Source organism: Amblyomma mixtum, chromosome 10, assembly GCF_055824585.1.
Source record: "Amblyomma mixtum isolate Tamu chromosome 10, ASM5582458v1, whole genome shotgun sequence".
In the NCBI taxonomy this organism is placed as follows: Eukaryota; Metazoa; Arthropoda; class Arachnida; order Ixodida; family Ixodidae; genus Amblyomma; species Amblyomma mixtum.
This window is the reverse complement of record NC_143021.1, coordinates 9,989,265-10,007,709: the sequence shown is the minus strand read 5'-3', so window position 1 is coordinate 10,007,709 and position 18,445 is coordinate 9,989,265. Positions and strand designations below refer to the sequence as shown.

General features: G+C 46.7%; 1 protein-coding gene across 1 annotated transcript in view; it reads right to left on the bottom strand.

Annotated features, from left to right (window-relative positions):
- Nucleotides 1-503: 503 nt before the first annotated feature.
- Nucleotides 504-18,445, bottom strand: part of LOC149325109 (arylsulfatase B-like) — a 67,990-nt gene continuing 50,048 nt past the window's right edge. Inside the window, exons 6-10 of the mRNA XM_089562567.1 lie at nucleotides 17,566-17,691; nucleotides 15,189-15,315; nucleotides 9,780-10,076; nucleotides 4,665-5,182; nucleotides 504-1,702 (exon numbers count right to left, since the gene is read on the bottom strand). Of these exons, the coding sequence (XP_089418693.1) occupies nucleotides 1,520-1,702; nucleotides 4,665-5,182; nucleotides 9,780-10,076; nucleotides 15,189-15,315; nucleotides 17,566-17,691 (1,251 nt within the window). The 3' untranslated portion in view covers nucleotides 504-1,519. The remainder of the gene's footprint in view (nucleotides 1,703-4,664; nucleotides 5,183-9,779; nucleotides 10,077-15,188; nucleotides 15,316-17,565; nucleotides 17,692-18,445) is intronic.

The window sequence follows — 18,445 nt, the reverse complement described above, 5'->3', positions numbered from 1 at the left end:
GCTACAATGCACTTGTATGAACCACCAGTGGCTATTGTGTTCCAGATTGGGCTGGCCCTTCGTCACAAAGCAATTTTTCATTTGGCTATATATAATGCACTATATGCAACTTTTGAAACTGCAGTCCTTGACTGCATTGGGCTTCTTTGCTTTACTTCTACTTTTGAGAGTTGCTTGTGGAAATCTTTCTGTAATGCCCCTCAATCCATACATTGCCCTTAATATTTATTCTTTCTGCAGCTTTGTTCCGCCTCTACATAGGGGGACACAAGCCCAGAGGAGTCTTCAAAACGCCTGAAAGCGGTGCGCAAGCATCTTGCTCAGAAGCTGCGTGACGTACAGCGCAAATAGTGCGCAACATAATAAAGGTGTTCTGTGAAATTTTTTGTGACTATTATCTAGAGACACACATTCTGTTTCAAAAGTTATTGCACCATTTATTTGCAGCATGCAGAAATAATTTTCCAGTTTATCCAAGTTCTCCTTTTCAAGTATTCAGATAATCGTTTTAAGCTTGTCCAAAGATACCAGCAGGATTGTGTGTTGAAACAACGTGAAGGTGCCATGGTCATGTGTATGCGTGAGCTTCATGCTCACGGGCCAACAGGCCTTCAGGCATGCACAAAAGCAGGCCAATACCAGTAGGCCGACACCAACAGGTTAATACCAGTAGGCTGATTACAGTAGGCCGACACCATTAGGTCCAACACCAATAGGCCAGGCAGCAATACACCCAACACCAATAGGCCCAACACCAGTAGGCCGAACACCAGCAGGGTCCCAATTTACGGATTGCCAACAGACCTACAACCTGTTGGATTTTCTGATAGGGTACTTAAAAAGCCGAGAACACCTTTCGAATATTTCTGCAGTCCGGCTTTTGACTGGTGGTTTGGCATTACTAAGCACAAAACAGTGTGAAATAACGGTTTATGTTTTGCTAATGGGCACCACCACCACGTATCTCAAAGAGCGATTGAGTTTCCGCTCTCTGAACAAGGGAGCCAATTGTGCGCCTTCCCCCAAAATCAGCTGAGTCCACCGCGGTGGCTCAGTGGTTATGGCGCTCCGCTGCTGACCCGAAAGACGCCGGTTCGATCCCGGCTGCGTTGTCGAAATTCGGTGGAGGCGACATTCTAGTGGCCCGTGTACTGCGCGATGTCGGGCACATTAAAGAACCGTGTCTGGCCGAAATTTTCGCAGCCTTTCACTACGGTGTCCCTCATCGCCTGAGCAGATTTCGAACGTTAAACTTCATAAACGACAACAACAACAACAAATGAAAACCAACTAAGTCTGCACCTTCCACTAACTTTGCGAAAAGGAGAGGCTCATAACTGCCCCAATTTGTAGGTGGACACCATAGTTTACTCAAAGCGTCTTTCATGTCTCCACTGAAACAGTGAGCCTGACATACTTGCTACTAAGCGGGTTCACACAGAGACCGCTTAAATCCGGGGAGTGCGGCTAGCTGAGCTTTCGCACCAATAAGGCTCTCGGCCAAACACAGTGCACAGTATCAGGCGAAGCGAGTGTGTCTGGTGCAAGGACAGCGGCGGCTCTGTGTCTGCGGTGTGTCCTCGAAGCGTGCCCAGACACAGTCGTTCACCTCAGCCAGTCCCCTCGGATCCGGGATGTGGTGCTTCGGAGGCTGGGCTGCGGCTTCGTACGTATTCAACTTTAGGGACATCTCGGCCACCACCTGAAATTTAGGAAAGGAAGACAGCACGATGTTCAAATTTGATCTTTTCTGGCGTTGGTGGACATCCATCCTACACGACCGGCAGGCCTGTATAGCGAAGTGATCGGCAGAATGGTGGCGCCACTCACAAGGACACCTAGTTTCGTAAGGTGCAAAAAACGCAAAACACACGCACTGTGTATTCTCACCTAGAATTCCTTTCACGCCCAATAAGTCGTAGAATGTGAACGCAGTGATCTATACTCAAGCTTTCGTGCCCTCCAACGATACATGCGGGTAGTAGAGACTCTTTGTTATCCGAGCGTGCTTGGGCAGTTTTAAGGGGTTATACAATACAGGCACCCTAATAAAACAAACATCGCTGGATATGGCAACGAATGTAATCTAATTGACATGTACACAACACCGGAAAAAGAAATACCGAACACAGAAAGAGCAAGATGTGCGCTTGACTACGTATACGTGAGAATCAGAGGCCCGTAGATGTTCGCGGTTCCAAAGCTCCCGCATGCTGCAATACTTGCGGTTCCAAAACGTAATACCGATTGAAATCATAATAGGCTGCTGCAAGCGTCGGAGCTTCCTGCCGAACGCCGTCGAATATTAGACGAAAAAAGCGAAGTTTCTGCAGCTGTTACGTCCCATCTGCCTAGAGTTGCAAGCTAGAGACAAGACTTGGTTTGTTGTTCGCGTTGGATTGTGTGATCACCAGGAGGGACACAGCTTGCGTGAAATGGCCGCATGGAAGGGTAGTACAGTCAAGACTTTCACGCCTGAGCCTCCTGTCATTGACGTCTGATAGTCGCGGCGACGTATCTGAACAAGTGGGTTAGCGTTTCTTTATCCTGTCAAAGAAAAAGATTCTCCTGACAGGTCGGGCGGTTGTTTTAAATGAACGGCTCGAGATCTTCAAGGCAAAAACTGCCGCTGCAAAGTGTAACATTTTCTCAGCGAAGGCAGGCATGTGATCTACTTGTGATAGCCTGCCTACGGCTCCTGTAATAGCCCCACCAGTAAGTACAGCGCTGGTTTGCACCAATTGTAGTCAGGGGGGGGGGGGGGGGGGGGGGGGGCTCCTGGGGCTTCAGCCCGCCCTGAAATTTTTTCGCACAGTCACCGACCGACGCAGCATGGCCCAAGTACATATCGCGACTTCTGCTATCATAGCTTTGCTCTTGCCTGGATCGTTTGCCTTTCCGTGTGTAAAGTTTACGATCTGTGATTGCGCAAGAAGTTTATTTGCCTTGTTTGACGCATTATATGGAGTGAATTTTGCTTTGACACGTAGATGTATTGGAGGCATACGGGCATTTAAATGTGTTGTTGCAAGGTTTTGTGCATACATACACTGACTTTGTTTCCAGCCACACTTTTTTTGTCATTTATGAAGTTGTTCAGTGAGGCATGTTGCCGGGCTAGTTGGTTTAGCATCTTGAAATGTGGAACAATACCACTTTGGCGCAATTAACTTCACAATTTCGTTGTCTTTTTCACCTTGTGAAATTATTCGCGCCAAGGTGGTTTTACTCAAAATTTCAAGTTGTCAAGTTGTATCTTCGCAATTCTAATACCCCATTTTATCTTCGCACTTCTAATGCATTATTTGCAGAACTCATTGTTGGTTGATGGACTCGCTGTTGCGAAGAAAATTTCGGCGCAATTACTTGCACCGAAATTACTTGCACCCCCCCCCCCCCCCGAATAAAATTTCTGGCTACGCCAATGGTTTCAATATTGTGGACAGTGATTTAAGCACTAGACACAAGAAGACATAAGTACTGCTGCAAACCTTTCGGTCAGATTAGGTGACCACTAACAAATCTATTTACATCATAGGCGTCGCTGACAACGGCAGTGAATGCATGTTCATAAAAAACAGATCTAACGATGAAGGGAAGGCTTAAAGTTACAAGCTTCAGTACAGTGTCATTGAAGTGATCTGTCTTGGGTCGGGACAGTCTGCGTTCTTCGAACGAGCTACACTGGTTCGGCTGTTTCAGGTACACATGGTCGCTTCGGGGTTCTGGACACTCAAGAAATTATCTCGTGACCGCTACAGCGACATAAAACAACAAAGCACCTGTGTTGCTCACTGATTGCCACACCTCCACACGTTTTTTAGTGCTGTACTCTAACCACAATGTGCTCAGCGGAGGCGCCAGTCACACACTCTTCTAGCTGACAGGCAGGATCTGGGTAACGTGAGACAGATTTTTTTTTTAGCGAGCAGTTGCAAAATATGTGCTATGCATGCGACTCTGGCTGAAATCTGCTACTGCTCCGACAGCTCTGCTTAGAAGTGACCGAACACTCGCGTTTTCAGAATCACATGCCTTGGCTTTAATGGACCGACTTCTTGAAAGACAGCCGGAAGGAAAAATTTCAAGCGTGTCGAACGCTTATAAAAGAGCAGGGGTCACTCATCTTGAACTTCTACTTGACCTTGCCGCTCAGTAAGCTCAGTCAGTTTTCATGGCATTAGGAAAATGCTTAACCTGAAACCCGTCCAGCCCCAAAAAATTCTAGATTATAGTCATCTCGCATAGTCGCATGCTACAAGGGTACTCACGGAAGCACCTACTGGTTAAGCCAATTTGGGGTGCTTGCAGAAAATGCATATACTACGCAGATTTGGTTCGGTACATGTTGTTGAAATTACGCCCTTCCAGGGTCCACTTCTTGTGTTGCAGCTCAACCATCGAGATTCTTACACAGAAAAAGTGATACTCAGTTTTGATGATACTGAAATCTTATGCCTATTTTTCCCTGAAGAACCTCTGGAATACATCAAGCAAACTGAATAGCGGTAATTTGGCGCATTTACGAAGTCTGACGCTTGGGTCTTTCAAAAGGAATTTCTTTGGCAAATGAAATTTATCGCTAACAGGCACGCATTGTTAATCATTACCATTGCATCGGCATAAATGCAGCACCTTTAGGCTGTCTCGCAGAATTTCCTTACCGATGGTAAGCGGGAGGACAAGTCATGGACCTCGCACGGATCCTGTCTCAGGTCGAAGAGGTAGTAGCCCTCACGGGGCCCTTCTGGACCCACAACCGTTGAATTCTCGGGATTGCAATGCAGTGCAGTATGCTCACGCCACCGAGAAGGTAAAGGCTTCAAGCCACCCGAGTTGCTGTAGAACCGCTGAAGCGTCTTCCACGTAGCAGATGAAGTCATCAGTGCCTCGAGATCTTTCACTGTTGGCGCTTTACCGCATGGTGGGGACTTGCCTGGCGTGGGAATGTGCCGACTGAAGGCGGGGTCCCCGAAAAGGTAGGAAGCCTCCTCTGCTGATGGTCTGGCGATGGATACCAATTTGTAGTCACCTTTTCGGTACGCTGACTGGCCGGAAACAACGTCCAAGTTGACGAGCAATTCGTTGCGCGGCCAAGAGGTCTCTTTTCCTGCTTTTTCGTCTCGCAGCCACGGCCATAGGTCCAGACCGTCCAACATGCCCAGATCAAGTGCGTCGCCGCCTGCTCAGAAACATTAAAAAGAAATAAAAAGCCTGCGCTGCTGTTTTCATTCGGTCTGCAGCGTGTAAACACACAATGAGAAAAACAGCAGACTTCGATCAAGACGCATCCCACTTCCACGACAAAACAGTTCCGAGCATACCTTTGCTCTGCCAACGCATTACGTATAGCGCGCACTTGGGGGCGTTTGCCTCTCCGGACGCCATTTTATACATCAGGTGCAACTCCGTGAAGGTCAGAGCTGTTGTCCGCGCTACTTACATCCACAGCCTAAAAGTAGCGCTTCTTGGTAGTTACTGAAAATTATTAACTCTTTCCTGCAGGCTTAAAACTTGATTCATTTGTCAGGAGATAAATATTCTGTTATCATTGACGAAAGTCTTGAAGTCTGTAAACTATCGTTTTGGATTTGCCAGTTTGGCAAGTGCTGGTTCTAATTGCCCCCGCAACCAAGCATCGACTAGTATTGAGACCATGGCGGCGAGTGAAGCGATCTGGGAACACTTTTTCGAAGCATCATACTTAAGGAACATTGCTACACGGGTGCAAAGTAATTGAGAACTTGTGCAGCCATGCAAGGGTCCCTTTAAGGAAGAAGTCTGTTCGGGAATAACCGATACCTGATAAATGATAAGTGATAGTGAAGATGCCGGTGAATCGGACAATTATTTCGCTACGTTTGAGGTGGAGCGGCTGTTTGAGACCTCTGTGTTTCTGAAACAATGCTGGCTCAGTTTCCCTATCACTTCAAAGCCAGGTACTAACTGTCTGAGTCCACAGGTGTCATTATATCAAAGAACATATATAGCGCTTTAATTCAATCAGCTGATTTCCGAGAGCTTATGTCAACACAATCTGCCTGAAACGATTCGACGCCTGCAGTTCAGTTCCATATACCGCTATATTCAAAGCTTAAGAGAACTTCTTGCTGTGCTTGTTGGTAGTTCATTGTAAAAGCAAAGGCGCCAAAAACCACACACACACACAAGACTCTGTCCCGTTCTCTTGTCTTGTGTGTGTGTGTGGTTTTTGGCGCCTGTGCTTTTACATTCAAAGCTGATTTTACAACAAGATAATGAACTAAAATGTGTACAAAGTATAATAGCGCAAAAATAAAAAGCAAACCGCTAGAGTAGCTGTTTCCAGGACGGTTCAAACCTAAGAAACAGACGTTCACTACCGGAGACAAAGCAGCTGCGGAGTAGTGCGCCATTCTTTATTTGTTCATCCGGAATACGTTGCATCTCATGTATTAAAAAGGGAACATACAGGCTGATAAAAATTAAGCATTCCAAATTTGTTAAAATCAGGCACTTGGATGAACAATTATTGGCGTTATTATATAGAGCACGCTATTCCGTCCTCATTGCAATCAACTTTACCCTGTCGGAAATAAAGAAACGTTAGTTATTTACAAAAAGTGCACTAGCGACCATAACCAGCCAGCACATAGCACAGCTGCCAATTCTGATCGAGCAACCCGTAGAAAATGTTAAAAGGCAAGCTCTTTTTACTTTTTTTCTGCACCTGGACGTAAAATTGAACCATGCACATGAGTCATCACCCACCGTGGTGGCCAGATGGGACACAAAAGATCATAATTGTCACTGTGGGGTTTCATAAGTCAAATCAGTTAACTTTCAGTTACTAAAACAAGCGTGCGCTCCAACCGATTGAATTCAATCATGTTATCATGTGAGCAATCTAAAGCTGAGGTTACCGAGGGAGCTTGGAGGTGGTGGTGGAAAACGTTTATTTGCTCTATTTCGCAATATATTTTTTTGCGGCTTCAGATGGAGTCTTCCATCTTGTCACCAGGGTCGGTTCCCCTAGTCCAGGGCTCCGCTGAGGGTAGCTGTCCTGCGTGCACGCCTTACTATTCCTTGTTGGACTTTCAGGATGTCGCTAGATAGCATCCTCTCCCACTGTTCCGCACTCGGGTTTTCAATTACAGGTAGCTTGTCTATTTTCTGGCATGCTTATGTGGTATGGTATAATGTTGGTTTGTCTCCACACCACGGGCACTCGCTCTTGTACTGTGTGGGGTGGATTTTACTTTGGATGTTTAGGCACGGGAATGTTCCCGTTTGTAACTGTCGCCATGCTACGGCGTCTTCTCTATTGAGTTGTTTGTGTGTGTGTGCGGGGGGGCGGGGGGAGGCTATTTTCGTCTGATCCCTCTGTAGTAGTTAAGAATGTCTGTATAGCTTCGGGCTACCGGCTCGGGTTCCTCAGCGGGGTCGGGAATGTTGGATGCTGAGTTTGTTGCGTGCCCTCGAGCTATCCTATCCGCCTCCTGATTTCCCGTAATGTCGGTATGTCCCGGCACCCAAATTATTGTGTGTTTGGCCTGGCTGTTTTCGGTTTTGCCTCTTGAGCGGAGAATGCGGACCGCGCTGTGGCTGATTCTGCCGTTTAGGTAGTTTCGGCATGCAGCTTGTGAGTCGGTGAGTATTGTAAAGGACCTGTTGGATCGGTAGCCCTCCGCTGCCGCTAGAGCCACGGCTGCCTCTTCGGCCTCGACTACCGTAAAGTTCCGGATTGACACGCTGGTGATTTCTTTTAGGTCTGTGTACGTAGACGCTTCATACACTGGTAACAGAAACCAAAAGAAAAGCAAAGTGGCAACGAGCTTGGAGCGCGACGCTGTTCTCCTTCCAGCAAACCTTTTGAATACTCCTGCGCGCTCTGCCAACATCCAGGATGCCTGTTAGCCAGTGGAATTTCACTTCCGGACAAGAAAATAGCCTGTATTAGCAATTCTCAGTGTTGCCCCCTGTATCTTCACAACCCGTGCTGTGTTCGTGCGCACAACCCGTCCCTTTAAAGAATGCCAGCGACCACGCTATACTCGCGACACCGACTAAAACTACGCTGACTGGGATGAGCACTCCACTGCTATGGTGACCACTTGAGGCTTCACTTCCGTTTTTCCAGGCACACGCTGTCTTCTTAAGTTGTAGTGCCAACGTTTTCAGCAAGAGGGATAACCATTCCTCGGTGCCTAGATGCGGCTCGCGAAGTTAACGAGAGCACAGACTACCTGTAGTTGCAATGTAGCACCGAGCGCCGGCTTAAGAACTAACAAAAGGCAGTAGCAGCGGACTTCGTCGACGCTCTCTTACTGGAACATCGGCTGAAAGCACCAGTGTGAAAAGCGAAAGTAATCAGTTTAAGAAACTCTAGGAAGCTCAGGCTGGTTGAGCATTTCACAGTGTCGGCGGAAAGAAACCGAGGAGGCCAGTAGGCTATTAGCGGCACCAATGGGGAAACAGCTGCCTTATATGCATCAGTATGGAGCCTGTCGCGCACACAGTGGTCAGAAATGCCAGTGCTGTCTTTCCAAAAGGGTCACATAATTTACCGGTGAGCGCAACGGAAGAGCAGCAATAAAAGGGGTCCGCATATTGGCGACTTGCCTACTAGACGGAGAGGAGTGCGGCTAAGTGGCGCTAAGACTGTTCTGGTAGCACGTCCCATTTACATTTGTCCGAACTTTTACTTACATGCTACTTCGCGATCCCCTTACAGGTTACTACCCTTCCTCCCTAAAACGTTTAGGAAAAAGATAGAAATTATGGTGTTGGTGATGATGCGTTTATTGGTACAAGGGCAGCCTTGGCTGAAGAGGGTTATGACATAAGTTCTCTTTTGCTTCAGCAAGGTGGGGTCAAACCACAATTTTCGAGTTATTTCACTCCATACGAACCGAGCTGCAGGCCAAAGAAGTTCTTACCTATTGTGCAATCTCGGATGATGTGGCCATTAGATACCATTCTATGAGCCACCCTTAGTAACTTGTGTAGGTAAATGCTAGAGAGACAGGTAGAATCGCGGAAATTGTACAAAGCATGCACGAAGTAAGAAAAGAGAGCTTTCGATCTGCAGTACAGCGGTTGTTTCCAGAATAGTGAAAATTCAAAATGCAACCTTTTCAGAGGACAACAAACATGTATTTCAGCAGCAGTCATGTGCTCTGTGATGCATGTCTCATTCGTATCATCGAAGGCACTGGGGAAGGGAGCCGTAAAACGCATGCTTCCAAGGCGCGGTGGTCAGAGTGCGCTTCCTGGTGGCGTGCAGACGACGAACGCAAAGTCCCCAGAGTGTGGGCCACAAGTCTGTTCGTTCGAAAGCCTGAAATGCTTATCAGGTGCGCCGGTGTGATAATTCAAAATGTGGACTCGTTACTGTGGAGGGCTTAGTGGCTAGCGACGGTGGCTGACAGTTGCGCCGTTGAGTAATCGCAGTGCGTGTGCTTATGTATTTTACTCATTCGGGGCAGCATTTTGAGACTTAACCAAGGTAAATGCGAAGAAAACTATACACGGACGAGAAGACCACTAACACGGCGTGCCGGTCCTTGTGCTCTTCACGCCCGTGCCTTTTTTTGCGCATTTTGCTTCCCTGAGCATGCACGATCAACTACGTTGGGAAACCTAGTAGTTGGAACCTAGTTGCTATAGTAGTGTATTTGGAACCTAGTAGTGGGAACCGTTGGAACCTAGCAGCTGGCAAATCAGAGATTCTGATCCAAGGCTTCGCGTTCAACTGCAGTAGAGCGTAGATCCCGCTGCGTGTAAAAGTTTAGTTTTACCTGCTGCTGAGTACAATGTGGGCAGCCAGTCGACAGCGTGCACCATTCGGGAGACAGGAGAGCCTCGGCGACTGCGCAGCAGAGGGCTCCAGACCAGGGCTGGCACGCGCACGCCACCTTCCCATATGGTTCCCTTGGATCCTCGAAGGGGCCAGTTGGAGCCGGAATTCGAGACGGGACCCCACGGACTGCCTCCGTTGTCACTGGCGAACACCACTACGCTGTTCGACAGCATGCCTCGCTGGTGCAGTTCGCTGAAGACCCTCCCGATGGACTCATCCAGTGCGTCTATGGTGCCTGGCAAAAAAACATAGCAGGAGCAGCTTTCAGCCACCTTTTCAACAGAGGGATCTGGATGATGGGGGATGGGGAAAAACATTTTTAGGAAACTATACTGTGCTCATTTTCTTGAGTGGAGCCCCCCTCAGTACAGAGCTCAGTGTGCCGCCGGGATTCCGCAGGCCCGCCAGAGCAGCTGTCACTGATCTTGCGGATGTGTGCCGGTAAGAGTTGTCTGAAGTAGGGCTCTCAGTCCATGAGCCCATTTGACACCGCTATTTTCTGGGCACCGCTATTTTCTGGGCACACCCCCGGCCCCTCCACGGCGCCGTCGTCTCCCCTGCTACTGGTATTGAAACAGCGCGATGCGTCACCATGGCACATCATTGACTGGAGGGGTCTTGCGTTGGCTGCCATGGCGGCGCCCAACCAAACAGCAAGCGCGAGGAAAATACATGCACACTCGAGCAGGCACCGTTCGTAGTCTGTGCAAGCGAAAAGGCACATCTGATACTATATGAGAGCTCCGACGTGGTTCAGTACTCTGGCCTGCAAGATCTTGTTTGTAAGTACTACTATTCTTTTACTTCGAGATATGTTCGAATATGAATGGGGTTTTGGGAGTAAATGCTGCTCTAACTACATGCAGTTTATTTCCTCCTACATGAAAACAGAACGACAGAAATCACAAGGATCACTTCTGTGTACCTACTCTCATTGCACAATCTCCGGCCTGACGTCGTGCGCAGTGCAAATCTCCCCTTGGACCTTGCTCTTGGCCGCCTGTTCACCTTAATTTCCATTATAACTCCTGGTAGCGCAAGCCATTCGGCGTGTCCTAGAAGCATGATCATTGTAACTGGATGCAATAAATGGGCCTTTTTCCTAAATTTTTTGGCACCCTCATATATAATTATTTGCTAAGTAGAATGGTACATCCACAGTGCTGGTCACTGGCCAGTGGGTTGCTATGTGGCATGTGCCAATTTTTGGAAGCAGGATACCAATCTTTGAAAGCTGGATATCAGTGTTTGAGATCTTGATATACCAGAGTTCGAAAGCTGGATACTAATGTTCGAAAGCTTGATGCCAGAGTTCGAAAGCTGAAAAGGCAGTCCGAGACTTTTAGTGGCACATGTCGCGGAATGAACGCCAGGACTGCGTTGGCCGCTCGATCGGCCTGACGTTGGCCCAAAACTGGCCTGGAAGCCTAGCTAATATGTCAAAATGGGAGCGTTCTGCCTAAATGTCAGTGCAGGACAGGCCTCCCTGCCAGTTTTTGCCAATGATCAGCCGGCGTTCATCCAATGCTGTTGTGTTGCCTGGGTACAGTGCCTTTGGAAGTACATCGTGCTGTGAGCAGAGTGCATTCGAGGAGAGGCAGTCATGAAGTCCGTTCAGCTTTGCAAGTGCAAGGACTAAGCCATCGTGACCGTGTATCAACAAGAAGATCTTTAATGGCCTTGCACTACTCCAATGTGTACGCTAAGTAGATACTATTCAAGGCGCCTTTGTTGCCTGGCAGCTGCTAGCGTTCGAGTACCTTTGTTTTCGCAAAGATTTTGCATTAGTGCCTCTTTATCTTTTTAGATCACAGCTTCCTGCCTAATCAGAAATTTCAGGGATTTGCGCTATCCCAGATTAGCAGTTGGAGTGTCTCTTTCGCATTGCGCGTAATTGTACTCTGCAGATGTCAAGGTGCGAGGAGCAAATGCGATTGGACACTCCACACCATTCGTCTATACATGAGACATAAGAAATCGAAAGCAGCACGCTGAAAGATCACATTAACACATCAGCTATTTCCTGCGTGGTCTGAGTGAGAGCAAGAAATGTGAGTTAAACATCTGTTTCGTGGCCAAAAATGCGTCGGTTAATTTCTACATCCGAGACCATCGTTCTCTCTCTCGATGTAGCTTCGGAATAGATCGCTCAGGGAAGATAAATTGTTTAATAAATTGCCCTAATTGTGTAGCAGCCCTTGATAAGTGTTTAACCACGAGGTATTTGTGTACCTTTGGCAGGGTGTATTCGCTGTGCGTCTGTCCTGTGTGCGAGCTAAGAGACCGATCGTTAGGATAATTTTTAATTTTCTGCCCTGGATAGTAATATTTTACTCACGCAGTCTCATTAACACTACATCAAGTGTTTTTGCACAAAATCTTATATCCTGGCTAAGAATAATTGCATGTGTTTTATTGCACACTACGTTCTTAATGTAATCCCCATCAACTGCTTATCCAAAAGAGAATAGAACACATTGGAGCAGTGGCCATCTCTTGGGGAAGGGAGCTATTCGATGCAGTCGGTGTTCCCTCTGACAACACCTTTGGAGTCAGGGTTAATCAGCCTTGGCTGGTTTCTGGACGGTAAGTTAAGTTGACACTTTGAATTCCCAAATTCACTGAACAGGAGGAAAACGGCGCAAAAAAAAACAGGGACAAAAGAGACAAACACGACAGGACCAGCGCCAGGACCAGGCGCTGGTCCTGTCGTGTTTGTCTCTTTTGTTCACTTTTTTTTGCGCCGTTTTCCTCCTGAATCATGAACCAACTAGCCCAAACTAGAGTTCACTGAACACGTTTTCCCACGGCGGGATCGGCTAGGGGGCTTTTTCTAAGACTGTCGTGACGGTGAGTGTAAAATCAGCAAAAACTCTCAGCGTCGCATTTTTCTGACGGGGGTTGGGGGGAGGGCTACTACCAGTGCAGCTGCTCAATCACTTGGAGGAAAGATCTGTTGACCACAGAGCGGAGACGAGGGTAATAGCGTTTTCTAAATTGTACAAACGTGTGCGTGTGTGCATGTGTGTGCGTGTGCGCGTGAGCGTGTGTGTGCGTGTGTGTGTGTGTGTGTGCGTGCGTGTGTGTGCGTGCGTGTGCGTGCGTGTGTATGTGTGTGTGCGCGCGTGTGCGCGTGCGTGCGCGTGTGCGTGTGTGTGCGCGCGTGTGCGCGCGTGCGTGTGTGTGTGTGTACGTGCGTGTGTGCGTGCGTGCGTGTGTGTGTGTGTGTGTGTGTGTATGTGTGTGTTTGTGTGTGTGTGTCATCATCTTAGCTGAAGCATCCGGCACATTACGAGGCTGTTTTCCAAGCACCTCATGCAAAACCAAATTTGTGACCCTAGGTTTTAAAAACAGTGGTCCTTAGTCTAGCTGAACAAGAAATTTTCCAAAGATCACAACCAAGTCAAAAAGAAGATTCTTTTATCACTCTCAAAGTAGGGAAGAATGTCGGAGCACCACGTCTCCTTTGCGACCGATTACTTGTGCAGCGCATTAGTGCAGGCGCCTTCAGATGTGAGCGTCTGTAAATTTAGCAGGCTCTGCAATTCTTTACGATGAGTGCCTGCTACTGGTCTGACTCAAAAAGCATCGCGGTGGCAGATTTATTATGGGACATAATCAGTACAAATTTGCGCAGAATAACACAAGACGGGAGGGAGAGACGCGCACACACACACGAGCGCAAGTTTTCCTGATTATGTCGCCACGTCAACTGGCCCTGCTTTCTGCTCTATTTATTATGCGTTTTTGGAGATAGGTGGTTTAAATACAACACGATAACTTCCGCACTTGTGCTCTCTAGTTAAACTCCTGGATTAAGTCTTGCGGTTGCTACGGTAAGCACAAGCTGTCATCCATTGCGTTTCCGCGCTTCACGCGATCCGAACGCTCCAACCGGCTTTCATCTCAGACACATTGGGACAGCATGATGCGCACGGCACCGCCACAGCGAAGATAGGGGCTCGAAGCGGTTGCATAGAGCAAGCATGGAAGCAAGCATAGAGAAGCATGTTTTCCCAAAACATTGCTGCACTTGTGGTGCGAGCGATAAGAAGATGAAGTGTAAACCGCTCTTTGACGAGACAACAATTCTGTTCAAGCATAGGGATCAACTGGTGCGGGAGCTCATGGAAGCGTTTTATATGCGTATCAGCAGAGATAAATGCATCAGTCAGACTTGCGTCCGCTTCTCTGATAGGAAGTTCCGCTTTCTGGCCAAATCACTCGTGTATAAAGGGGGCGACATGTGGTGTTCTTGATGATAGCTTGGTGTGGATTGTTTTGTTTTTTTCCTATTTATATGTGCATGTTTTTTTGAATAAAGCTTCAATTGTGAGTAGCGCTCGTCCTTGTCTTTTTCTCTGCTTAGTCCTTGTGTTTTTGCGCATTTTATCAATATGCTAGAGCATTATGAGCAGGGTGCCTTCTTTCGCAGCATGGGCACTAACTATGCCTCTGAATAGCATAAGTTCATGCAGCCGTACTCGAGCCTCCTAATTTACGCATCGCTTATGACATGTGCCATCATAAAAATATTTGTGTTCTGCATGGATTTACACAATCCTGTTGATAACGCAGCAGGGAAACTGAAAATTCCTTTTGTCTTAGTTCTGGGGCCCAGAAGAAAAGTACCCAGAGAAAACGGTGCTTTTTTGAACTGTTCAACGAGCAAAACCTTTTATGAAGGGGTTAAACAAAAGCTGTGAATCTCTTTTAATAGTCTCTGTGATAGTTCAACGTAGCAGTCGGAAGCTGAGCATCCTACGAAGTGGAACACATTGGCGAGTCGTCTACAGTGCAGCTGGGTCGCGCTTCCACAGCTGCAGAGTTCTTGCTGGCTGTTGTATTGTAGATCGTGCACGTTGTGGTTGCTTCTTGAATGCCGCATTCAGAGGCTTCCTTGAACACGTGCTGAACAAAAAAACTAACAGTGCTGTGGCTGAGGAGTCTTTTTCTGTCGTGACAGCAATCGTGACTTCCTCGCAAGCAGAAAGGGTGGAGCGTTCCTTTTTTTTTTGCAAGGTTTGCTTTTGGACAGCCTAGATTTTTCGTGATCCCTTCTGGTGCATAATTGCATGCATGAATTCAAGCATGAATACGGGCACTTTTCCACGCCAATACCGAGAAATGCAATTTCCCGTGTTGTGGACTCACTTTTCTATGTTTCTTAGAGCGACGAGGACGGCACAACAAAAGCGACTGTTTAGTTCCAGGAGCCTCGTATTCGTATAGCGCGCTGTATGACATTGCTAGTGTTGCGGGCGCAGTTAATAAGACGCGCGTAATGGCGTTCACAAATCCGGCTCGCTGGGCACACTCTATATATATTGCAGTACGAACTTCTCACCAGCCAGCAGCGTCCTGTTCCGGTCAGCGATGTAGGGAAATTTTGCCAGGTTTCTTCGAGGAGCGTCAGTTGTCAAATTCTTGGATTGTCCGTGGGCAGCAGTGGGTGCAAAGTAGAGGAACAAGGGCTGCGACATAAAGTGCACGACTGGAACGTGGAAATAATAGGTGATGTCGCGAACAGAATACCGTTCGTCGCGGCGTGGAGTGGACTGTGGCAACTGTAGTACTCCAAAGTACGCCACTAGCAAAGCGGGACCACAGGATTAGGAAGCACTTTTAAGTGCATGACCGTGTTGATCATTCTAATTCCGGTATTTTACTCGAGGCATTAAGGTTTTGCCATTCAAGCTAGCATACGAGCAAAACCGCGCTTCAGCAAAAGGATCCGAAGTACGGCTACTGCAAATGTTTTTCTGCGCAAAATTTTTCTGAACGTATATTGAGCAGCAGAAAGTGAACAAAAATGTCGAAGAAACATACAGACGAGGACGATGCTGCAGCATCGTTCTCGTCTGTATGTTTCTTCAACTTCATTGTTAACTTTCTGCTGCTCAAATATACAGTCATGAACAAACAGCCTCTTCAATCCACTTTATTAATTTTTGTGAAGTTCTGTATAGTTTAGAACTTTTTTAAGCTACCTTTCTGTTTGTGGATTTGTACAGGCAAAATAAACCTGTGTATGTTTCTTTCAACAGAGCTATGCTTTCCTTCAATATTTCCTTAATCTAGCATTGGGGCAAATAAGCATGAGCGTTTTTCTTTTTGCAAACGTAGAAAGGTGTACTGGTGATTCTCTGGCGATGCCACATATCCAAGGGGAAGTAAACCAAAACGGAGTACTTGGAAGATGTTCTTCATAGGCTATGGTTTGTTTCAGTGGAATAGTAACGCCTTATCGCCTTATTTAAGAGTAACCTGTGCAAGATATACTGGACTGTTACCGGCGGGCTTAGCAGGGTTTCCCATAGTTCTAGCTCTGAGATTATCAGGACATTACATTACTTTTTTTAGCGTTTTGAAGAGTAGCTTATTTATCATCCGCCACAATTTTTTGTCACCTTCCCAATTTTCAAATTCATAAAATGCGGGCCCGTGGACAGAGCAATAAAGGGTCTTATGTCTAGACACTCACATACCACGTATAGGCACTCAGAGAGCAGCGCCTAGACATCTATTGCTTCTGGAAGTGCAGGTTAGCGGGAAAAAAACTGATTTTTTCATACAAAGCACAAAGTCGCGCACATTTTTCCTATCGTGATGAATCTCCAGGACAGCAGCTTGGGCATGTTGGTTATTCATTCTTGATGGAACAGTGCAAAACATCGGGACAAGAGACAAGCGCTGACTTACAACTGGTTTTTATTTCGAAGAAACATTGCTTCTTATACCTTCTTCACCCTCTCAAAAAGCACATGCGTCGCAACCATATCGTTCAAGCGTCCACAAAAAAGCAAGACAAATAATCACAGATACTTATAATCACATTTTTAACATGTCAAATTCTTTCTTAGTCAAAGCTACAGACGGCGTGCTGACACACTCGTCGCGCAGACTCGCTATCGAAGCTGCCTCGATTATTTCCCGGACTAACTGGTCTTTGTGATTAGCCAAAGCTTTGCATTTTTGGAAAACCGGTGCATTTTTGGAAAACCGGGAAAAGCTGGCGTGAATGTAGTGATGACTGCTCCTAATAAACTCAAAAGTCTGTGCAGACGAGTCAACTCCGATCCGACCAAAAAGAAGCAGGGATGCACGATAAAGCATCGAACCCCCTTTGTGGAGTGCACCGAAGGCCTTGTTTATTCGTTGCCAGTGACTTGCGGTAAACAGTACATTGGGCAGACTGGCAGGTGCATGAATGAAAGGCTGCTAGAACACAAAAATAATTTCGAGCAAGCTTGCAGGAACCTGGGAATCCATTGCAGAGATTGCCCTTCAACTAGTTGTGCACCGGTTTTCCAAAAATGCAAAGCTTTGGCTAATCACAAAGACCAGTTAGTCCGGGAAATAATCGAGGCAGCTTCGATAGCGAGTCTGCGCGATGAGTGTGTCAGCACGCCGTCTGTAGCTTTGACTAAGAAAGAATTTGACATGTTAAAAATGTGATTATAAGTATCTGTGATTATTTGTCTTGCTTTTTTGTGGACGCTTGAACGATATGGTTGCGACGCATGTGCTTTTTGAGAGGGTGAAGAAGGTATAAGAAGCAACGTTTCTTCGAAATAAAAACCAGTTGTAAGTCAGCGCTTGTCTCTTGTCCCGATGTTTTGCGCTGTTCCATCAAGAGTGATGAATCTCTTCTGCAGCAAGTGCATATTAGCTGTAAAACACATTGATATCTTTTTTTGCAAACAAAGCTCAAAGTAGCGCACCTTTTTCGCATCGTGATGACGGATGATGTCAACCGCCCTGTCGGTGAACAGCTGGGTCCTGTACATTCCGTCCGTATCTGCTGCAAGGGCCTCATTCTCCCACATGTCGACGCCGCAACTACCATTCTGCATGCACGAGAAGAACGAACTACTCAAGGAGGCGCGCATCTCAGTGCATCACGCGTTTTGTACTTTTTACTGCTTTAGCTAAAACGCCATTATTAAAGTAGTTGAGTGAAACGGATATTTCTGTCTGGTCTTGCGCAGGAACACTGTTTTTTTTTGGTGGGGGAGGCGAATTTATATTTACTAATAAATATTATCACTACAACTAAGAACACTAAGCTGAGCATCGTCTAGATTTTACTCGTCGGAAACAGAAGGCAGAAAGCAATAAAGAAACAATACAATCACAAGCAAACAGAAAAGTTTCCACAGTTGGACTAAAAAGGCTAACTGCAGAAAAGCGAGTAACCAAACATAGTTTGCTGAGGGACTACAAAAGATACTGGGAGTGGGAAAGAACAGGAACCGCGTATCTCCACAAACAGCGTCCTGAGTTGTAGATAAGCTGCTGTTCAGCCAAAGGGAAATGGAGGAACACCTATCTGTTCTAATTTCAAAAGCTTGTTATGCGTCACCTTGTGAAAGATTTTTGTGAAATCTGAAAAATAAATCAATTTGTTCAGATTTGTCCGAAAGTGCACTGAACTTATGAATGGCTGTTGCAAATTGAGCAGCGTAGAGAATTCCTTCCTGCAGCTGGTCTGAACAGAGTTCTGGCCATCTTTAGATTTCAATATTTAGAGAGTAATGGGTTCCAAAAGCTTAGAATAAGATGAAGGTTTATAGATTAGGCTGCAGTTTTTCCACAAAGGGA